At 47.4% G+C, this 23,399-nt stretch overlaps 3 protein-coding genes across 4 annotated transcripts in view; 1 reads left to right on the plus strand and 2 right to left on the minus strand.

Annotated features, from left to right (window-relative positions):
* Positions 1-23,399, plus strand: part of LOC310837292 (uncharacterized protein) — a 530,615-nt gene that overhangs the window by 166,596 nt on the left and 340,620 nt on the right. The window lies entirely within an intron of this gene.
* Positions 1-23,399, minus strand: part of LOC310837790 (class I histocompatibility antigen, F10 alpha chain-like) — a 95,424-nt gene that overhangs the window by 70,669 nt on the left and 1,356 nt on the right. Inside the window, exons 2-5 of one of the 2 annotated variants that reach the window (XM_083724920.1) lie at positions 20,479-20,754; positions 16,239-16,514; positions 6,999-7,328; positions 6,854-6,939 (exon numbers count right to left, since the gene is read on the minus strand). The exons of the other annotated variant lie outside the window; for it this stretch is intronic. Of the exons in view, the coding sequence (XP_083581046.1) occupies positions 6,869-6,939; positions 6,999-7,328; positions 16,239-16,514; positions 20,479-20,754 (953 nt within the window). The 3' untranslated portion in view covers positions 6,854-6,868. Of the gene's footprint in view, positions 1-6,853; positions 6,940-6,998; positions 7,329-16,238; positions 16,515-20,478; positions 20,755-23,399 lie in introns of those variants that run through there. 2 annotated transcript variants of the gene reach the window in all.
* Positions 1-23,399, minus strand: part of LOC310837752 (class I histocompatibility antigen, F10 alpha chain-like) — a 75,269-nt gene that overhangs the window by 1,420 nt on the left and 50,450 nt on the right. The window contains 4 exon segments of the mRNA XM_083724812.1: positions 568-1,091; positions 1,572-3,456; positions 3,943-3,975; positions 4,591-4,617. Of these exon segments, the coding sequence (XP_083580938.1) occupies positions 3,434-3,456; positions 3,943-3,975; positions 4,591-4,617 (83 nt within the window). The 3' untranslated portion in view covers positions 568-1,091; positions 1,572-3,433.

The raw sequence follows: 23,399 nt of genomic DNA on the forward strand, positions 1-23,399 counted from the left end.
TAGATACAAATATAAAAGTATTATCAAAAATGTACAAACTGCTCTTGGAGTGGGTAATTAAGAGGAATGATTAAGTGGGCACAAGATGTGGATCACAATATTGATCATGAACTATGGGTAAAGTTGTGAAAAAGTAAATATGAATTTTACGGCATGTTTTGCGAGATAAAAGAAAATATGATGAAATAGCCCACAGATGGCATTTAACACCCACCAGATTGGCGAGAATATCTAAAAAAAGAAAAAGGTATATGTTGGAAGTGTAATAAAATTGAGGGATCTTTTATTCACATGTGGTCCTATAAAATAATTAAGGAATATTGGGAATTTAATGAAATAAAAAAGATACTTAAAAATCTTTTCCCAAAACACCTGAGTTTTTCCTCTTGGAGATGGTAACAATGGAGGCCCCCTGAAAAGCAAAAGAGTTTACTACTAGACTCCACCGCCACAGTTTACTGGCACAAAGGTGGAGAAGAAGCATAATTAATTATTATTATTATTATTATTATTATTATTATTATTATTATTATTACCCCGCCCATATGGCTGGGTTTCCCCAACCACTCTGGGTGACTCCCAACCAAACATTAATACACAATACAGCATCAAACATTAAAAACTTCACTAAACAAGGCTGCCTTCAGATGTCTTCTAAAAGTCAAATAATTGTTTATTTCCTTGACATCCGATGGGAGGGCGTTCCACAGGGCGGGCGCCACTACCGAAAAGGCCCTGTGCCTGGTTCCCTGTAACCTCACTTCTCACAATGAGGGAACCACCAGAAGGCCCTTGGAGCTGGACCTCAGTGATGAGCGATGGGGGTGGAGACGCTCCTTCAAGTAAATAATTCTTTTTTAAAAATTCATCCCCACCCCACGGAGGCTTGTTTTTAAGGTGGGCATGCACCCCTACCCATTCTCCCATTTAGCAATGAAGGAGCTGGTGGAGCTGCCCAAACTTTAACATACAACGCAGTCTACACCCTTCTAAGATTATACAATAAAATTATAATGATACAGGAATAATAATTTGGGATGCTTTGCAACCATCAGTTCAGTTCTCCATGTGTTGCCTCGATGTACTATTATCTGCATGTGTACATGTGCAAAACCTTGCCAACAAAGGTCCGTATAGTTAAAGCCATGGTTTTCCCGGTAGTGATGTATGGAAGTGAGAGCTGGACCATAAAGAAGACTGATCGCCAAAGAATTGATGCTTTTGAATTCTGGTGCTGGAGGAGACTCTTGAGAGTCCCATGGACTGCAAGAAGATCAAACGCATCCATTCTTAAGGAAATTAGCCCTGAGTGCTCACTGGAAGGACAGATCCTGAAGCTGAGGCTCCAATACTTTGGCCACCTCATGAGAAGAGAAGACTCCCTGGAAAAGACCCTGATGTTGGGAAAGATGGAGGACACAAGGAGAAGGGGACGATAGAGGACAAGATGGTTGGACAGTATTCTCGAAGCTACAAACATGAGTCTGACCAAATTGCGGGAGGCAGTGGAAGACAGGAGGGCCTGGCGTGCTCTGGTCCATGGGGTCATGAAGAGTCGGACACGACTAAACGACTAAACAACAACATGTGCAAATGATTGTGCAGTGCTCCAATGTCGCCTTAAGTTGCGTTTTCTGTGAAGTCCCATTGTACGTAGCATAACTCACCCACCAAGGCCAGCCCAATACATTCTGACACCTGAGGCAGGCCCCCAAATGGCCTCCCACTCCCCACCAGGGAAGAAGCAGCGAGGGGAGATTTCTATTCAGGGCAGAGGGAGAAAATATACCTGTCTGTGTCTGTGAATATTCTCAGGAACTTCAAAATCTCTGGAACTCCTGTGATAAGAAGGCAAGAACCACTAAAGACAAAGGGGCTGCACCCTTATTTATTTAAGTCAAACATATATTTGACTTAAGTCAAACATATATTACAAAAGTAAAAATAATAATAATTACATCCAGTGTCTTCAAAGCAAGGTGCAGCAAATCCATTGGGTTAGGCGAGAAGAGTCCTGCGGCCCTGGAGGTCTCCTTCCTGGCTTCCTCCTTGGCTGTCAGCAGGATCAGGCCCTCTCATCTCTGTAGGAGAGTAACTACACCCCATCCCCTCAGCCTCTCTACCTCCTCTCAGTTCCCTGCTTCTCCATTTCCCCCTTCAGCTGCTTCTTCCTCCCCCTCCAGCCTGTTTCTCAACTCACTGCCCCAGGGCATCGTGGGAGGCCCAGGGTGGAGCCCCAGAGCTCAGCAGCTGGTTGTCCTGGACGTGGAGCTCCATGAACCAGGCTGGAGAACTGGAGCCTTGAAGGTATCGGGACAGAAAGAGGGTCTGGAGGAAACTGCCTCAGCAGCTGCCATTGCCCAGGGGAGGGTCCGAATGCCCCCTGGAGCTCCTCATTCTCTGCCCAGCCTGAGGATGTTTGAGAAGAGGCCTCAGAGGTCACCCCTGGACCACTCTGGATCTAGTCAGACAGGACAGTGAGGTTCTGGGGATGTAGAAGGTGACCCAGGAGGGCTGGTGGAGGACGTCCCTCCCATCTGCAGAGGAACTGGAGCACGGCTCTTGGTCAACAGACAAAACCCCTCCATATCCAGATGTTGTAACTGGAGATGATGCCCTCCTTGGCTTCTACGGGATCAATGGCCAACATCTGTTCTTCATCTTCTGAGGCAGATTTGCAAGCTTCCAGATTAGAATAGGATCCAATTCTGACAGCCTCTCTGGTCTTCAGCCACTCAGTTCCTTCACACAGAAGGTGGGTGGAAAACACTTCAGCCAGAGCAGTTAGGCTGCTTTTATGCATTCCATGACATTACATCCATTCGGCCAAAGGCTGGGCTGCCCAAGCAGCAAGTTGGCAGTAACAATTTAGCCTATTTCATGCATGATACACCCAAAGCAGTTCTCAGATGTTGCCTTTCCTTCAATTTGGGTGGAAAGTGAGTGACACAAGATTGGGGAAAGGCTTGTGGAGGGAACCACAGCAACAAAGAACCAAGAGATACCATCAAAATCACTGCAAGTGGCTGTCAATCTCCTCATCCCTTTTTTATATTATGATTTTTAAAAATGTATTTCTATTAAAGATTTCTTAGTTTACAAAAATATGTGCAATGTCTCTTATTTCACGTTGTGTTTTGTACAGATCAGTTCCATTTGTTGTGAGACATTAGTCTCCTCATTAATTTTAAAAGCTTTTAGTTGCATATTTCTGGAGGATTTCTCATTAATACAAGCGCATTTCTGCAAAGCAAAATTGGCCATAATCCATCAGAAAAGCATGATTACCCTCAAATTCAAGTTACAGATGGAGTCAGAATGAATGGCTGAGAGCCAGGATTAAGGAACATCCGAAACAGCATTAAAGGACAGCAGGAGCTCTGAGCCTCTGCAATTCACAGCAAAACATGGGCAGGCTCCTTCTGATCTCATCTCACACACCAGGCTGATATGAAACTGCAGAAATAAAGAACAGGAGTGTTTCAAAGTTAAGCCAACATCATGGTGTGGGGGCAGCAGCATTACAGAGCTAGTGGGAACCCAAAGGCCATCTAGTCCAGCCTCCCAAGGAAAGCCACCATCCCTCATCATGTCAGATCAGACCTGAGATATGCCAGGAGCACCACCAAAATGGGCCTGCAGAGGGCAGCTCGAGCAAGTGAGCCAAGCTGCACACTTTGGGGGAATACCGGAAGGACAGAAAGCAGTCCACTGGAAGGAAAAATCCCTTCCAGAACCCCTTCCAAGATCTCTAATTCAGATCCTGCATAGAACCCATTTGTCAGGTAGAGGAGCTCAGATGAAGAGACAGAATGAGTCACAAGAGCTATTTTCAGCTCAACGGACACTGCAGATTATATGAAGCTTTTCCCCATTTGAGGATGTTCCCCACGGAGTCTTCTGCAAGAGCCCTACTTTGCCCCCACCTGTCCCCCCACTTACCCCTGGCAGAGCTGTCGGGCCCCTGGTCACTTGCTGCAAAAGGGAGGAAACACAGGAGTCAGGATCCCAGGGAGGGAGATCCCACCCCCCCCAGCCCTTCTCCTCCCTCCTTCCGACCCCATCCCAGATCAGTCTCAATATGGGGAGGGGCCTAAGAAGAGTTCAGGGACAGGCAGCCCAGAGGCAAGGGGGCTCAAGGACAGCACTGGAGGGAGAAGCAGGTCCTGTGGGGCAAAGAGAGATGGGCACAGCCTGGCATGGAGGCAGTGGGGGACTAGAGCGGGGGGGGGGTGTGATCTGGGAAGGAAGGGGCCAGAAAGGCAGAAGGGAGGGGAGAGCAGTGGTGCCAGCTTCAGGTTCTAGTAGATTAAACCCCCCGAGACCCCTCTCTCCCCCCACCCTGGGCTCTTCCTCCTGCTCCTTCCTGGAGCCCCTCCCTCAGCCGACAGTCTCTCTGCAGCCTTTCCTGGCCCTGAGGGACCCCTTGCTGTCCCCAGACAGGCTGAGCAGACAGGCTTCAGCTTCCCATCAGGGTCTTGGGCTTCAGGACTAGGCCACCACCAGGTTTAGTTTCGTCTCTTTGTAACCTGTTCCTGCTCCATATTGGGGGGAAACATGTCAGACAGAGAGAGGGGAGGAGTTACTCACTTGGGGTTTCTTCGTAGGCTGATTTCCCTGTGAAGACAAAAGCAGAAGGTCAGAGCTGGAAGGAACCTCCAGAGGCCACCCAAACCTATTTCAACCATTTGGCTCTCAGATACCGAAACCTTCCCAGCAGATGCTCCTCTTGTCTCTTCCAAACACCTCCAATGAAGGGGAGCCCAGAAGGGGAGCTTTTCAAGGAACTCAAGTTACAAAGAATTAGAAAAGAATGAGAAAATTAAATTTAAAAAATCAACATGGGAACCAGGCATTGGACAAATTCCAAGAGGCTGGAAGGAAACATTATCCAGTCCCTTCACCTTATTCCTTTTCAGATTATTATTTCACTCCCAGCAGACCCCTAATCCTCAAACTTGCCGGGGGGGGGGGGAAGAGAGATAATGAACTTTAACAGTACAATTCTATGAAGTCTGCTCAGACAAAAGTCCTATTCAGTTTAATACAGCGTCCTCCCAGGTCAATATTTATTTATTTATTCATTTAATGAAGATGGCAGGGCAGTTTACAACATAAAGATACAAAATGAGAGCACAAAATACACAACAAAGCAAAAACAAACCAGTAACTCTGCTCCCACAAACACATTTAAAAGGCCAAAGGCCTGGTTAGAAATAAATGTTTTTGCCTGGCACCTAAAGATATGTAAGGAAGGCTCCCTGCTTAGTGTGTACATGATTGAAGGTTTAGGATTGATTAAAACATCAGGTGGGAAGTGAATTTCCTGAGCACAGAGTGAGCACAAAGCAATGACAACTATGATGTCTGATTCATGTTCAAAGGGTATTTTATGGGGAGGGTCTTTGTACGGATACAAGGGGCAGTTTCCAGGAAGCTCCACCAGCACATTCCCAGTCGGAGGCCAAGACAGAAGGACACAGGAGAGGCAGCAAACACATCCAGGGTTTACTTACTGCGGATGAAGAAGAAGATGATCCCAGAGACCAGCAGGATGGCAGCCATGACACCCAGAATGGCTCCCACAATGAGCCCCAGGTTGACTGAAAGGGGACAAGAGACATTTTTATTCAGACTGGCGGCAGCAGCTCCCCAAGGCCTCAAGCAGGAGATCTCAGTGGAGGTGCTGAGCTATGAGCCCAGGAGGATTTTACGTGTGCCAGGCAGGCCCTCTCTCTCTCCTGACAGGCCAAGGTGCTCTCTGTATGGCCCCGATAGAAAGGAGTTTTTTTCCACCAGAGTCCAGCATTAGAGGTCTTTAAAATAACCAATTCATTTAAGGAAGACAGTTGCCAGGCACACCTGTTTCATCACAGACTCCAGACTTAAAAGCAGGTCTCCTCCTGCTCAGGCGCTTCAGCCTTCTCTGTCCTGACCCTGAGAGGAAGGGATTCCCTCCCCTCTGAGACCCCCCTCTGAGAGCCCAGCATTACAGGCCTTCCAGGAAGGCACAAACCCTTAGGAAGAAGCATCTTGTGTAGGGTTGCCATACGTCCTGTTTTTCCTGGACACACCCTCTTTTTCAAATTTAAAATATCTGTCCAGACAGATTCTTAAAATGAGGCAAAATGTCCAGGCTTTTTTGTTTGTGTAGAATCTCTGAAGTCTGTAGTGCTAGTGAGTGAGCCCTGGTCCCCTCTCCCCTCCCTGGGTGAGTCTTTGGCTCAAGGGCCGCTTCCATAATCCTCGCTTGCCTGCCTGTGAGAAGGAGAGTCTGGGCTGTGGGTGGGGATGTGCGTTCAGGGGCTCCTGCTGGGGAAAAGGGAGTCTGGCTCTTAGACATTCTGCTTTGGTTTCTGCAGGCACAGCTTTCCTGGCAGTGTGTGAGACACGAGCGTGATTATTAAAATTCCTGCTTGCTCTTCCCAGAGGTGTGCGGGCGTTTGGGCTAAGTGGAGATGGGAATCAGTTTTTCTAGCTGGGAACGAGTTGAAGTACTGTCTGTCTGGGGCTCCCTCTTTTAAATTCGCTGCCCCTTTTTCAGTCGCAGGGAATGTGAATAAGTCAGCCATGTGGAGGAGGCTGTATGATTTTGAAGAAATAACACATCTGGCCACATTCTGTGACATCACAACTGCTTGGGTTTAAAGGCAAAAAGGTGACAGTCAGTTTTTACCTACGACATCCAAATTGAGACACTTGCCAGAAAAGGCTGCATCTGTCGAAATCTACAGATTCCAATTCAGTCACTTGCCTCCAGAGCAGCCTTTCTCAACCTGTGGGTCCCCAGATGTTGTTGAACTACAACTCCCATCACCCCTTGCTAGCAAGGCCAGAGCTCAGGGATGATGGGAGCTGTAGTCCAACATCATCTGGGGACCCACAGGTTGAGAACCACTGCTCCAGAGACACAGACAGGATCCAACTGGGGTTCCCCATCTGAGCTGTGCTGCTGCTGAAGGGAGGAGTTGGGTGGAAATCCCCCTCCCAGAGCCCACCCCTTCCCCTCCTGTCTGTCTGTCTGTCTGTCTGTCTCTCACCTGGCTCCTTTTCCCAGGCCACGTCTAGAGACTGCTCCAGGCTGTCATGCTCCACGCGGCACCGGAAGCGCTCCCTCTCCTCGGGGTCGATCTGGACACTGAGCAAGAGATAGTAGGTCCCGTCCGAGTTGGGGGCAATCAATCCTCGGGAGGTGCCCTCCTGCCAGACCTCCCCGTCCTTCACCCAGTTGGCCTCAATCTCCTTGGGGTAGAAGCCGTGGACTTGGCAAACGAGGGTCTCCAGGCCGTCATAGATGGCCTTCCTGGTCACCTTCACCACCGGAGCCTCTGCAAAAAGGGCCACATTGGGGTTAACAGAGAGACATCCACAACGGAAGGAATCCTGTATTTTTTAAGAGCAGATGAGCAGGGACCCAAGGGGCAACCTAGTCAGAATCTCACATCTGCACAAATTAAAAATAACTGCGAATAAATAGGATTTCCTCAACCTGCCTTGGCATCTTCCCCAGTCAGTGTCTATGCCGGAACTGTTTTCAGATGTTTTATCCTCTGTTTGCCAAAGCAGACTCCTTTGGGAGGGAGGGCTGGGTACAAATTAAATTGTCATCTTGCAAAGCTCTAACACTACTCAAACAGGACAACTTGTGGTTCCAAGATTGTCCCAGGGAGCTGCCTCTAGGCTGAGGCGCAAATTTCACCAGGTCCCCAATGGCGGGATTCATTCAGATCCTTTGAAGTTGCAAGTCAAGAACTGAGGGCAGCTCAGGCTGATCCTGATTTCTCTCTTGAGGGGGAAGAAATGCTGGACTCACTGCTTTCTGTTCTCCGTGACTTTTCAGCCCAATAGTTAGTGAGCAAAGCCAACAGCCCTGGGAAAGACAGAGCTCCTTTCTGGTTCTCCCGCCTGCCCTGAAAGGGTCCCTTGAGGTTGGAAAGGGCCCATCTCCCTTCTCCACGGCAGCCTCCCCTGGAGTGGAAAGGGCAGACCAGGAGGCCCAGTAAGCCAGCAACTTACGCACATTGAACTTGTGCACATACAGCTTTACGCACTTGCCAAAAATATTCTAAAAACCAAAAAGAGGAGGCGGGCGTCTGGGGAAGAAGGACTTTGGCAAACCCAATCGCCCTTGAATCCAATATACACAATTTTGGCTTTAGGCACGATTAACAGAATGTAACCCTTGTTCAAAAACTGGCTCCCTGTGTAGCTGTTGTCTGAAGGGGCTGTTCCAGGATCAAACCCGCTTTGCAGTGCCTGGACGGGAAACTCAGGTCTGGGAGGGGATGTGACTCTGCTGGGGGAGCAGGAAGGAAGGAAGGTCAAGCCCTTTCCCCACAGAAACCCCAAACAAGAACTCCCCTCCCCTCCCCACCCCACCCCCACCTGTCCTCAGCCAAACCTCCGTCCCAAAGAGGATGATTTCCAGCCTCCTTTCCACGTCGTCACCCTTAAAAAGCTTCAATGTGGCTTTTGGAGTGAAATCCTCAATCTCAACAAATATGCTCAGTTTCTCTGGGGTGAATTATCACCAGGCCCCCATAGATGAATTTGCTCAGCTCTCTCTAAGCACGGCTCATATGTATGTGTCAGTCCGCAAACAGGGAGGGTGCTAAAATTATTTCCTTTTTAATTAATAATAATAATAATAATAATAATAATAATAATTATTATTATTATTATTATTATTATTATTATTATTATTTATTATTTATTATTTATACCCCGCCCACCTGGCTGAGTTTCCCCAGCCACTCTGGGCAGCTTCCAATCAAGTGTTAAAAACAGTACAGCGTTACATATTAAAAACTTCCCTGAACAGGGCTGCCTTAAGATGTCTTCTGAATGTCAGGTAGTTGTTTATGTCTTTGACATCTGATGGGAGGGCGTTCCACAGGGCGGGCGCCACTACCGAGAAGGCCCTCTGTCTAGTTCCCTGTAGCCTCACTTCTTGCAATGAAGGAACCGCCACTGGATCTCAGTGTCCAGACTGAACGATGGGGGTGGAGACGCTCCTTCAGGTATACAGGACCGAGGGCTTTAAATGTCAGCACCAACACTTTAATCGTGCTCGGAAACATACTGGGAGCCAATGCAGATCTCAGAACCGGTGTTATGTGGTCCCGGCGGCCACTTCCAGTCACCAGTCTAGCTGCCGCATTCTGAATTAATTGCAGTTTCCGGGTCACCTTCAAAGGTAGCCCCACGTAGAGCACGTTGCAGTAGTCCAAGCGGGAGATAACTAGAGCATGCACCACTCTGGCGAGACAGTCCGCGGGCAAGTAGGGTCTTAGCCTGCGAACCAGGTGGAACTGGTAGACAGCAGCCCTGGACACAGAGTTAACCTGCACCTCCATGGACAGCTGTGAATCCAAAATGACTCCCAGGCTGCGCACCTGGTCCTTCAGGGGCACAGTTACCCCATTCAGGACCAGGGAATCCCCCACACCCACCCACTCCCTGTCCCCCCAAAACAGTACTTCTGTCTTGTCAGGATTCAACCTCAATCTGTTAGCCGCCATCCATCCTCCAACCGCCTCCAGGCACTCACACAGGACCTTCACCGCCTTCACTGGTTCTGATTTAAAGGAGAGGTAGAGCTGGGTGTCATCTGCATACTGATGAACACCCAGTCCAAACCCCCTGATGATCTCTCCCAGCGGCTTCATATAGATATTAAAAAGCATGGCGGAGAGGACGGAATCCTGAGGCACCCCACAAGTGAGAGCCCAGGGGTCTGAACACTCATTCCCCACCACCACCATGGCCCAGGAGGAAGGAGCGGAACCACTGTATGACAGTGCCCCCAGCTCCCAGCCCCTCTAGACGGTCCAGAAGGATGTTATGGTCGATTGTATCAAAGGCCGCTGAGAGAGCCAGCAGAACTAGGAAACTGTTAGGGTGTGAAACCTAAGACGCTGGCAAGTTAGCAATGTCATGTGACTTTAAGTAGTCAAGCTCGTTAAGTTGTTAAGTTGCTCAGTAATATAAAGAGTGTTTGTTTTCTCTGCCTGCGGGGAGCAAAAATGTCTGAAAGCTCCAGAGGTGTTTCTGTTATCTGTCTGCAATAAACCTGTCTTTGGAAAGACAGGCTTCCCTGTGTTGTTATTTCTTTGCTGCTGAGACTCTGAAGCTTGTACTGCAACAAGAATCTCTGCACTGGACTTAATTAATACTCTGCAAAGAGAACTGTTGCTGGTTGCACAGCGGAAGCATTTACTGGACCGGTACACAGACTCTCTTAGGTTATGGATCCTTCTACGTTTCTACAGCTGTATTGTGTGCAGAGAAAGTGAAAGCAGCTTTCGGATGAGAGAAGACCGGCTTGGTCGTAAATCCAGCTCTTAAAGGAACTGAGAGGCTGCAGAAAGTTGAGAGAGCTGCGTAAGTGAAGATTTACAGCTTCATTAGCTGCAAAAGGCTAGCTTGACCTCCTGTTGTGTTTTTGTTTTGTTAATAAAAACAGAGGACGGTGGTAGGTTGCTAGTGAAGAGACGGAGGGAAAAAAGTTTAAAAGGCTTCAGAGGAGGCTGGAGGCGTCCGAAAAGTGAGTAAAACAAATCCCAAGGGGAAAGAGAAGCAAGGGCACACAGAGGGAGTAGCAGCAGACCCCAAGAATGGCAGTGGAAAATTTCCAGGTTCCCTTTACAAAGTTGAACTCTGCTAATTACGTGCAGTGGTCTAAGAGGGCTCAAGTCTGGTTGGAAGCCAAAGAAGTGTGGGCTGACTATGTCCAGAGGCGAAAGCTGTTTGTGGCTGTTGCAGCAGATGCCACAGCAGAGCAAGAGGCTGCTGCACATGCTCAGAACAGGGAACATGATAAAATGGACAATAAAGCTAGATGCATGTTGATGGTATCGATAGACGATTCCCAATTACCTCATGTGGAAAATTTAAGTTCTGCATTTGAAATTTGGGAAGCTCTTAGGCGAATTCACCATAGAGCCACCATAGAGCGTGGGGGAACTAGCAGGCAGAGCTGTAAGGAAGCCTCACAAGTGTCTGCTATGGCCAGCAAGTCATGTTTTCGATGTGGCAGCAGGTTTCATTTGATAGCAAAGTGTCCTGAAAAGCAACAGGAATTTCAACAGTCCAAGGTCAGTTTCCGGAGCTACAGGGGAAGACGACGTGAGAGCTACAAGAATCAACGATCCAGAGGGGGAGCAGGTGCTGATAAGGGACTATCTGCAATGGCAGCACAACAGAGTCCTAAAAGGAGCCAACAAACCTTGAAGTGGATAATTGACAGTGGAGCCAGTCACAGTTTAGTTCCAGCGACATCTAGTGGCAGCTTGAAGAACTGCAAGACATTGCCAGTTGCAAAAACTGTGACTATAGCAGACAATAGTAAACGAGAAATGAGCCTTAAAGGCACAATTTATGTTAATTGTTTGCAAACTAACCTTCCTGTTTTCGTTCTTCCAGGAATGAAGAATGGACTTTTGAGTGTGTCATGCCTGGTAAAAAGTGGTTTTAAGGTTGAGTTTGAAAATGATGTGTGCACCATTTCGAAACAGGGGAAGGAGCTAGTTAAAATTCCCTGTGAGGATGGGCTTTTTGTTTTGGATGAAGAGCAGTTAGCAGCAGGTAGATGTTCAACAGGTGAAGCGCAAGCTAAGTGTGTAAATAAGGCTCCTCATACAGGTTGTGCACATCTACTACACAGAAGGTTAGCTCATATATGCTTTAAGTATGTAAGCAAGATGCCAGATTTAGCTGAGGAGTGTAACATTAAACCCTGTCCAAATTTTCTGGATTGTTGTGCTTGTAAACATGCTAAGGTTAAGACATGTAACTATCCTAGATCTGACAGAGTAAGCAAGAAACCCTTTGAACTTGTGCACACAGACGTGTGTGGCCCTATGCCAGTCAAATCGCTTGGAGGTGCGAGATTTATGCAAATTTTGGTGGATGATTTTTCAAGGGCTAGTTGGGTTTTCTTTCTGAAAGAAAAATCGCAAGCAGCTTCCATCCTGATGGATTGGATTGAAGAAGTCGAATGTAAATTTGACACCAGGGTGCGTAAAATACAATCAGATCGTGGTGGGGAATATGTGAACCACACGCTGGAGACGTGGTTAAAAAGGAAAGGTATAGTTCATAGACTTACCAATCCCTATTCACCACAGGAGAATGCAGTTGCTGAAAGAAAATTTCGAACATTACAGGAAGCCATTGCTGCTTTGCTGTTTGATTCTGGACTTCCACAGCGGTTTTGGGCTGAGGCTGCACTGTATGCAAATTATACCTTTAACAGAGTGTACAATAGCACAGTAGGCAACACTCCTTACTTCATGCTATTTGGGAAAAAACCAAAAATTGATCATCTAAGAGTTTTTGGATGTCGTGCTTATGTGCTGGTGCCTAGGGCACAACGTAGGAAAGGCGATCCTAGATCTAAAGAAATGTTTTTCTGTGGTTATCAAGCAAACACAAAAGGTTGGAGATTTGTGAATGTAGAAGGCAATCAAACGAAAATCACAATCAGCAGAAGTGCAGAATTTTGTGAACAGGATGGTTGGAATAAAATTCATGGAAATCCTGACATACTATTTGACGTGGTGAACAGTGACAATGAAACTCAGGCCCCAGGGCAGGTATTAGTTCCAGAACAAGCTGAGGAATTTGAGTCTGAGGACAAGGGTGAGAAATCGTTTAGTTCACCCAAGTCTGTAAAGTCAGAATCTTCTAGCTCTAAAAGTTCACCTGTACAGCAAGAGAGTGTAAAGTCAGAATCAGAAAGTTCTTCAACTACTAGTGACAAACAGGTGACGACTAGTGATTCTGGGTCAGAGCGGGAAACTGAAGGAACATCACAGGAACTGTTAAGGCGTTCCAAGCGTGCCAACAAAGGTATACCTCCTGAAAGGTACCAAGCTATTAGTGTTTGGGCTGGTTTGGCAAATTGCGAACCTGAAAGTTTTGAGGAGGTTGAGCAATTACCCCAGGAGGAGGCCAGTAGGTGGCGTGAGGCCATGCAAAAAGAGTTGAATTCTATGAAAGAACTGGGTGTGTTTTCCATCACCAAACTGCCAGAAGGTACCAAGGCAGTAACTTGTAGGTGGGTGTACAGGATAAAGACAATAGCGATGGGGAAACCAGAGTACAAAGCAAGGCTTGTAGCTCGAGGTTTTACGCAAAGAAAGGGGTTACATTGTTCCGAAGTCTATGCGCCCACTTCAAGGAGTGAAACCCTACGGGCACTATTAGCAGTTGCTGCTCAGAAAGGGTTCAAAGTGAATCAATTTGATGTCTCTACAGCTTATCTTCATTCAGACTTGGCTGAAGAGCTCTATATGGAGCTACCGCCAGGGTTGAAAGTTGGTAAATCAAATCAGGTATGGAAACTACATAAATCTATTTATGGACTCAAGTAATCTGCTCATAATTGGAATGAGTGTTTGAATGACGTTTTGGTAGGCATTGGTTTTAGCAGGAGCAAGGCTGACAATTGCTTATATTTCAGAGGTTCAGGAGATGCTCAAGAATCTTTGCTTGTTTATGTAGATGACCTGATTTATACTTCAAAGACACAAGAACAAGTAAAAAAACTAGCCAAAGAGTTAAATAAACACTTCAAAGTTAAGAATCTTGGTGATGTAAAGGTCTATCTTGGTGTTCAGATAGATAGGACCAAAAATGGCAGTTTTCTACTGAATCAAAAAGGCAAGATATTGCAAATGTTGAAAAAGTTTGGCATGGCGGAGTGTGCAGGTGTTAGAACACCAATGGAAATGGGTTTTGTAAAAGACAATGAGTTCAAGGATAGTGCTGAATTCAAGAGTGCTGAAATCTTTCAGTCAGCACTGGGAAGCTTACTTCATCTTTTGCAATGGAGTAGACCAGATATTGCTTACGCTATTAACTTACTCAGCAGAGAAGCTTCAAAACCTAGTGTAAATGCATGGAAAGGAATTCAAAGAGTGTTAAGATATTTACAATACACCAAAGATTTTTGCCTTGAATTATCTGCTGAAGGACAAGCACAGATTACTTGTTGGGCAGATAGTGATTGGGGAAATTTAAAGGATAGAAAATCAGTGTCTGGCTGTGTAATAAAATTTGGTAACTCTCTGATTGGGTGGAGATCCAAGAAACAGAACCTGATTGCTTTGTCGTCAACAGAAGCTGAGTTCTGTGCCTTATCTGAGTTATGTAGAGATCTAGAATTTTACAAATGCTTGGCACAAGAGATGTATGAAAAGGCCATCACTCCAATCACTGTATGGGGTGATAATCAACCGTGTCTTAAGTTAGCACAAAATGGGCAGTTTAAAGGTCGTACAAAACATTTGGATATCCGCTTTCAAAATGTTTGTCAAACGGTAAAAGCAGGAATTGTTAAATTAAATTACTGTCCCAGTCATGAAAATCAAGCTGATGGTTTTACAAAACCGCTTGGGTTTCAGCGGCATGAAAACTTTTGTGAAGAAATGGGTCTGAAGTAATTTTGTTTTTGTATTGCCAGCGAGAGGGGGTGTTAGGGTGTGAAACCTAAGACGCTGGCAAGTTAGCAATGTCATGTGACTTTAAGTAGTCAAGCTCGTTAAGTTGTTAAGTTGCTCAGTATATAAAGAGTGTTTGTTTTCTCTGCCTGCGGGGCGTGAAGCAAAAATGTCTGAAAGCTCCGGAGGTGTTTCTGTTATCTGTCTGCAATAAACCTGTCTTTGGAAAGACAGGCTTCCCTGTGTTGTTATTTCTTTGCTGCTGAGACTCTGAAGCTTGTACTGCAACAAGAATCTCTGCACTGGACTTAATTAATACTCTGCAAAGAGAACTGTTGCTGGTTGCGCAGCGGAAGCATTTACTGGACCGGTACACAGACTCTCTTAGAAACAGCTCTCACCTTTGTCCCTAGCCCGCCGGAGATCATCAACCAGCGCGACCAAGGCAGTTTCAGTCCCATGGTGAGGCCTGAATCCCGATTGGAAGGGATCCAAATGGTCCGCAACCTCCAGGTGTGCTTGGAGTTGTTTGGGAACCACCTGCTCAATCACCTTGCCCAAGAATGGTAGATTTGAGACTGGGCAATAGTTGGCCAAATTGGCTGGGTCTAAAGATGTTTTTTTAAGAAGCGGTTTAATGACCGCCTCTTTCAGCGGGTCTGGGAAGGCTCCCTCACAGAGGGAAGCATTCACCACCCCACAAACCCCATCGCCCAGCCCTTCCCGGCTAGCTTTTATTAGCCAGGATGGGCAAGGATCAAGGAGACAGGTGGTTGGTTTCACTTGTCCAAGCAGCCTGTCCACATCCTCGGAGGTAACAGATTGGAATTGATCCTACACAACTTGACTAGACAGGACTCTAGCACTCTCCCGCCCTGGCCCTGTTCCCACGGTGGAGTCTACCTCCTTCTGAATCTGAGCAAAAACTGAATCTTTTGCAAAAAAACTTTGCAAAAGCATTGCAGGAGATCTTGGGGTCCCTACCAGGCCCCTGTGGTACAGGTGGTTCCAATAGTTAATTAATGATAATTAATGCTAATATCAGCAAAGCTAATAGAGTCAGGAAGAAAGCCAGTCAAAACACTTGATCATTTGATTGGCCCCTGTGCCAGATTCCTGAAGGCAGAAGAGGGGACTGTACCATTTCAAGGCACGGAGTTGGGGAAGATGACACTTCCGAATGTTCCCCATGGGAAAGAGTAAAATTCCTCACACATAAAAAATATAAGAAGGTAGAAGAGGGATTTCCCATACTCTCTCACTATGTGCAGGTTTTCTGCTTCTAGGCCACGAGTGGCTAACCTACAGACTTAGTGAGGGGGCTGCATCCATATTTTATGGGCTCCCTACACATTTTCTGTTTTTAAAAAAGGTTAATTAATTTAGTTTTAAAGACGTTCCCCACTTTCCCCTACCCAAGTGTAAAGGCAAAAGGTTTTTCTGTATCCTGGCTCAAATCTGTCCATTTCAATTTTATGTTTTTACCTAAAATGCATTTTGCTTTCCTGGCCCCTTCCCTGCTGTTGCTTTGTGCCCCCTCCCCCCCATTTGTCTTTTACCATCCCTTATTCTAGCCAAAGGGGCATGGGGGGCTGTTTTTAAGCATCTCCTCCTCCTATCATAGTCTAAAATGACCCCCTTTCTCCTCCCGGAGTCCCAAACTTATTTCTGCCTCCCCCACCAAGAAAAGTGTTTGCTGTTTGGTCCAGAAAGGAAGACTGTTAAGGGGGGGAGGGGAGCATGTAGGGAAACTGCTCCTCTGAGCCCCCTCCCCTCCCCACTGCCCCCCCTCACCTGTCCTTTGCAGAGTCTCCTTCCCGTAGTCCAGGTATCTCTGCAGCCACTCAATGCATTCCTCCTCCAGGTAGTGCTTTTTGCGCTCGTTCAGGGCCATGATAGGATCCAACTTCCTCTTGGTCACTTCGGCCCCTGTATCAGCTGAGGTCCAGGTGAGGGTCTCCATGTCAAAGGCGAGGAAGTCTCTCCCGTCGTAGCCGTACTGCCAATACCCTCCTTTGCGCCCATCTGAACTCAGTTCACAGCCAGACATCCGCTGAATGATGTGGATCCCTGGAAGGACCAGAAGAGGCCCAGGAGGTCAAGGGGGGTCAGAGCAGCCCCTCCCCCATCAGCAAAAGAGCCCAGGAAAAAGGATTTATTTGCCTGAGACTCAGGGAAGAGGCAGCAGTCAGAGGGGAGAAGAATCAACCAGCACTGTATCTTTCTGAAGGCTCATCCCCATAACACATTCACTGAGGGAAAACACTACAATCCTGAGCCTATAACCCCCCTTTAATTGCCCCCTCTCTCTCATCGCCTCACACTCTCTCCCCCCCCCTTGCAGGGTTGGAGGTCAGTCTGTCCGTCTTTCCCCCCGGCTCTGCTCCTCTGGATCTTGCCCCTCTGGGAGAGATGCCTCAGCTGCCCCCTGTCCCCCCCTAGAAAGGGGGACACCCTAGGATTCCAGGTGGAAAAATCGAAACTAGAAACGGAACTGTTAGAGCCTAAGACCAAGGTACTTTCAAGAATGTACAACTTGCTGTTAAAATGGAATACACAAGATGAAACGGTTAAATCGGCTATGATAAAGTGGGCACAGGACATCGGGTACAATATTATGTTTGAGGACTGGGAAAAGTTGTGGACTACTGGGTTGAATTTCACTGCATGTAATGCTTTGAAAGAAAATGTAATGAAAATGATATACAGATGGTACATGACCCCAGTCAAACTTGCAAAAATATACCACTTGTCTGATAATAAGTGTTGGAAATGTAAGGAAAATGAAGGAACGTTCTTTCACCTTTGGTGGACCTGTCCTAAAGTGAAGGCCTTCTGGGAAATGATATATAATGAGCTGAAAAAGGTATTTAAGTATACCTTTCTTAAGAAACCAGAGGCCTTTCTTTTGGGTATTGTCGGCCAAGGGGTGTTAAAGAAGGACTGAACTTTTTTCATGTATGCAACAACAGCAGCAAGGATACTTATTGCTAAATACTGGAAAACCCAAGATCTACCCACACTGGAAGAATGGCAGATGCAACTGATGAACTACATGGAACTGGCTGAGATGACTGGCAGAATCCGAGACCTGGGAGAAGAAATTGTTGAAGAGGACTGGAAAAAAAATTAAGTTTTATTTGCAAAAATATTGTAAATTGTATGAATGTTAAGCAGGATGCTTGATTTTAGACAAATTGGCACCAACAAAATAGATGAAGTAAATCATGAAGTTAATCTAAATATAAGATGAAAAACCTAATTTTTTTAGATAATTATTAGGCTAAGTATAATTTTCTTTTGTAAGGATTGGAATAAATGTATCTAAAATTTGAAATATATTCAAAATTTGACAGTAAGGATGGAAATAAGGGAATAAATTGTTGTTTTAAGTGTATTAAACTAGAACGTAGGAGCGGGAGATGTGAGGAAGTTCAGAAGTGATAAGAAAATTTGTTATATGTAATGTTATGTTCACTCTTTTTTTTATTGTAAATGAAAAACCTTTAATAAATATTAAAAAAAAAAATAGAAAGGGGGACACCCACACATGGGGGGCCGTTTCAAGAGAGAATGTCTCCTCTTCCCCTCCATCTCTCTCCCCCCAGCTTCTCCATATCAAGGACCTTTTCCCTAAAAGGAGGAAAGTCATGGAAGGGCCTTTGGAAAAAGAAGTTTCCTCCTAGCCGCAAGGGGGGTTTGCCCCCCTTCTAAATGCAGTCCCCCTTCTCAGCAGAAGCCAGGCTGCCCTTGTCAAAGATGGGGGGGTCCCCAGCATCCTCCTGCCCACCCCAGGGGGCCACCAGCAAATCTTCAAAACATCAACAACAAACTCAGGGGCATTTCCAGGGCTCTCCGTGGCACCTTTGAAGTGGCCACCTCATTAGTTTGGGATTTTCTGAGCTAGGCAATTGCAAGAAATGATCAGGAAACGAGAGGCGCCCCTTGGTGACATTTATGGGGCATTTTCCATGGACAGGTGCAGGGGCTCAGGAGGGGCCCAATCCCCATTTTTAAAAGGGGGAGAAGCAGAATTCGCAGGAGCCCAAGAGGAAGCCTGCAAGGCCAGGCCAGGCCTGATCCCACTGCAAGAAAAGCAGACCTGCCCATTGCAGCGCTGGCTTGCTCTCAGCTGACCCCCTGGGTTTCTTCCTTGCAAGCCTGACAAGGCCAACGAAGGCCCCAGAGGGCTCTGGACACACTCAGGCTGACCCCTTTGGCAAGGCTCCTTCCACCTCCATTATTCTGTGTCACAGGCGGGGAATCTCTTTGGCTTCAGGGCCCAGATCCTGATCAGGGTTGTCCCCATGGGCCAAAAGGGGCAGGAGGGTGAAGCTGACATCATAGCATAGCCCACCTGTCAATCTCACCCACCTTTCTACCCCTCCACTGCAGTTATTGTTTGAAGTGCTGGGACACCTGTGGTGCTGTCAGGGGCAGGGCTAAAGTCCTGAAGCAGGGAGCCTGCTTAGGTAGTGTGGAAGTGGAGAAGCCTGGAAGGTAAAGGTGCAAAATCACAGAGAGATCTCCCTCCAGACCCAGCAGAGGCTCCCACTTCTGAAGTTCTGCTCCTAAATTGCAATTGGAGGGGGCAGTCACTCAACTTTGGGGCTAAACACAAATGCCTCTCCCCACCCTTCCAGCATGCTTGATCCTTTCTCACAACTAATGTCTCAAAAGGACTAACACTTTTGACTCATTTCAGAAGAAAGTTTAAAAAGCAAAAATGTGTGCCAAGAGGCTTTGGCCTGAGGTCTACCAGCTTTTACTGAGTTTAGTGATTCCTGTCATAACAGTTCCAAGGCTGGTTGAGGAAGGGGGCAGAAATCACCATAACTGGACAAAGGGAGTGAAAGACCTTTCTAAAGGGTCTCTAAGTACAGACTGCTAGACAATCAAGTAAGTAAAGGTAAAGGTAAAGGTACCCCTGCCCGTACGGGCCAGTCTTGACAGACTCTGGGGTCGTGCGCCCATCTCACTTAAGAGGCCAGGGGCCAGCGCTGTCCGGAGACACTTCCGGGTCACGTGGCCAGCGTGACATCGCTGCTCTGGCGAGCCAGAGCCGCACACGGAAACGCCGTTTACCTTCCCGCTGGTAAGCGGTCCCTATTTATCTACTTGCACCCGGAGGTGCTTTCGAACTGCTAGGTTGGCAGGCGCTGGGACCGAGCAGCGGGAGCGCACCCCGCCGCAGGGATTCGAACCGCCGACCTTTCGATCGGCAAGTCCTAGGCGCTGAGGCTTTAACCCACAGCGCCACCTGCGTCCCTTAATCAAGTAAGTACAGATGTATAAAAAATGCTGGAGATGTGGGATCTTATGCAGGTTTACTCAGAAGCAAGTCCCATGGAATTCAGTGGGGCTCCTTCCCTTCCAGGTAACTAGCCATAAGTTTTCCAACTAAAATCAGAAATAACACAACCCAAAGTGCTTAGGAAACAGATTATTTGTGATATTAATGGACCCTGATCCAGTTCTGGCCTAATGCTCCTTTTGGACACAAGACAGTAAAATATGGCAGCCCTAGGCTAATATTTGCCAGTGTCGATCTTCTGGGGACTCCCTGCCTCAGGCTGCAGAAAGACCTTGGGGGCTCTTGTCTGCCCCCCCTTCAGTTGCCCACTGTGCTTATGGTTTTAACCATGTATTAGCCTCAGGATCCCCACCCTTCTCTTCCCCTCCCAGAGGAAAATGAACTAGACAGATTTCCACCTCACAAGGCCTAAGCCAAGCCCAGCATGGAAGGAAGCGCAGGTAATGGAGACATTTCCTTGGTAAGATGTGCAGGTCCAGAGAGGGTCATACTGGGGCGGGGTCTCTCCCCTCCAAGTCTCATTCTCTGTCCCCCCCCCCACCCCAGCCCCCATTAAGACCTTCATTAAGGGAAGGGGAGATGCCTCTGCCCTGGTGGAGACCCCCACCCTCCATTTCCTTTCCTCCCAGCAGCCCCCTCCCTGCAATTCTGGCCCTTGGAGGAAATGCTATGGGGCGGGGGGACAGGTGTGACTCTGTTCCTCTCCTGCCTTCCACTCACCTCCGCTCTGGTTGTAACGATTCAACAGATTCTGCAGACTCTCCTTGAATGACAGCTGATTGTCCTGAGCGATCTGAGTCTCCGTGTGCCAGTACTGAGGATCCTCCTTTTCCGCCTTCTTTATCCAGGGAACTAGGGACAGATACTCCTTGGTGTCACTGTCGTACTGAACAAATGGCTGGTCATCCACGTACCCCACAGTAATGAACTGGGGCAGCCCCTGGCCAGGCTCAGACACGGCTGTTTCAAAGTAGCGCAGGGAGTGAGAAGTGGAGCCTGGAAAGGAAGAGAAAGGGGGGCAGAGAGTTAGGGGTCCTGCAGATGAAGGCAGCAGCCTAATCCTGCTGTATTACAGACAGCAGCCCCAAATTAGGAGATACAAAGCTCAGTAGGGTTTGGGGGAGTTTGTAGACCTGCCCTTAAACACAGAGGAGACAGAGCAGAGGGAGCCTAAGAATCAGAGAGTTGAAAAGGGGAGAGGATATAAATACAAGTAACAACAACACTAGCCCATGGAGCAGAGGGCGAGAAAAAGCTCTGCCAGGCAGCACTAAATCCCTGCATGTCTCTACTGAGGCTCCTTGTGAGGGAGAGAGAGGCCAGCCCCTCCCCTTTTGCCCAGGGGGCAGGAATTGCCCCCCACTTGCAAGCGCCAAGCTGATGAGAGCTCCCACAACATGGTCTGAAGGCTCAGGATGCAGGCACCAAACAGAAGCTAAGCAGGCTCAGGTCTGGGAAGTGGATGGAGGGGAGACCAGATGAAGCAAAATCCATATATTGGGAGAACAGGAAGCTGCCTCCTCCTGGGTCAGATCACTGGTCCAGGTAGCTCAGAGTTGTCTGCCCTGACTGGGATGGCTCAGATCTGCAGAAACGGGCCTAGTTCAGCCACTCCCTTGGAGCCGCCCCACCATCTGACCTTCTGGAGCCATGCACTAAACGGGTCTGACCTGGGTCTTGCTTCCTGGGCTCTGGGAGGCTTTGGAAAGATCTCCTGGGAACTCAGGAGAGCCCCACAAGATCCTGTGAGAACCTGCCAGAGTCTCTTATGCAAGGCAGAGAGCTTCAAAGCTCTTTCGGTACTGGGAAAACCTTGCACAAAAAGAGCTCTCTGCCTTCTGCATATAATATTTGTGTGATTCCAGCATACAGTTGAAATCCTTCAAGTTAAATGCATTCCAGTTTCCTGCACTTTTTTTTTTTTAAATATTTTTATTAATTTTAAGAAATACAGAAAAAAGAATAAAGGATAGTTATAAGAAAATAGAATAGAAGAATAACAAATTTCCATGTTCTTTTTCCATCCAATCTAAAGGACTTCCCCACATCCTCCAAACCCTGCGTTCTCTGTCATATAAAACATCAGCAATTTGTTAACTTATTTCAAAACTTATTGTATCTTCCATTTTATCATGTTCCCTGATTTCAATTTTCCTGCACTTTCCACCAGTTTTCCAGGGAGATGTAAAGTTCATTGGCCTGTAATTTCCGAGATCCTTCCTGGATCCCCTTCTGATAATCGGTGTTTCAATGGTTCAGTGTTGCAATCTTTCAATGGTCTGAGCTGCCACCCACAGAGCGGGTTCCCCACCTGAGAAAGAAGGCCCCCCCAGGGATAGCAGGGGCAGGAGGGCAAATGCAACTTTGGGGCCAGGTCTCAACATGTGGCCCCACACCCCCTTTCCCCACACTTGCCCACAAGATGAAACACAGGAAGGGGGACAAAGCGTGGCAAAGGAAGAACCTTATCCCCAAAAGGGCTCTTTCCCACAGGCTGTACCAGCTCTGGCCCCCAGGGGGCCTAATGAGTCTCCACAGGAACAACCAAGAAAGACTTGGGGGGAGGATGGAGGGGAGGCAGGGAGCTGAGCAGAGGCTTCAGCATCATCTCCAGAGTTGGCCTGCCTAAGAGGCAGCCCCACGGCTTCTATTGCCACCAGAGGAGCCCCCCCCCCCAACTGGCAAGAGGGAGCCGTTCTGGCATGTGGTGTTGCCCCGTATCTTTTCCACCCCGGACGGAGAAGCAGAGTTGTTCAGCGAGAGAAGGGGTGGCAGGTAGGGTGCACAGTGCGGGGGGGGGGGGAGAAAATTCCTGTTTTGCCTCAGATAGCAAAATGGGATGTATTATTATTGTTTTTATTTATTATTATTAATTGAAATTATATGCAGCCCTATACCCAGAATCTCAGGGCGGTTCACGGAACAAAATCAAAATATAACCACAAAATATATAAGCCAAATAAAAACAACAACCTAATAACCCCCCCCCCAAAAAAAACCCCACATTTTAAAAGGATGTCAGTCAAATCAACCAAAGGCCTGGTTAAAAAGGAACATTTTGCCTGGCAACTAAAGGTGTACAATGTAGGCACCAGGTGAACTTCCCTGGGGAGAGCATTCCACAGACAGGGAGCCACTGCAGAGAAGGCCCTGTTCTTGCGTTGCCCCCCTCCAGGCTCTTAAGGAGGGCCTCAGAGGATTATCTCAGGGTCCAGGTAGGTTCATATGAAAAGAGGTGGTCCTTGAGGACCAATCATACCCTGTGAAAATTGTGTGGAATGCACTTTGGACAACTTCATCCTCAAGGAGGAAGAAGTCCGCTCAAGTTTGGCCAGTGACTCATCTCAAAACAACTAGGAAACTAAAATAAATTTCATAGGTGGGACCCTGAAGGTCTCACCCCCTGCAATGCTGTGCTAAAATGCCTCCAAGGAAGGAGAATCTACCACCTTCTGAGGGAGTTCCACGGTGGAAAACAGAATACCCTGCTGCTATCTCCCATGAAGAGTACGCTTGTCTCACAAAAGTGTCTGTTTAAAACATTTTTCTTTGGGCAACCCTATCCAAATAGTCAAATGTTGACGGGTGTTGACCTCTCAATGCTAATTTTAGTTATTTTTTAATGCTTTGACTGTTTTTAT

Source organism: Podarcis gaigeae (genome assembly GCF_964106915.1).
Source record: "Podarcis gaigeae genome assembly, chromosome: 2".
Classification (NCBI taxonomy): Eukaryota; Metazoa; Chordata; class Lepidosauria; order Squamata; family Lacertidae; genus Podarcis; species Podarcis gaigeae.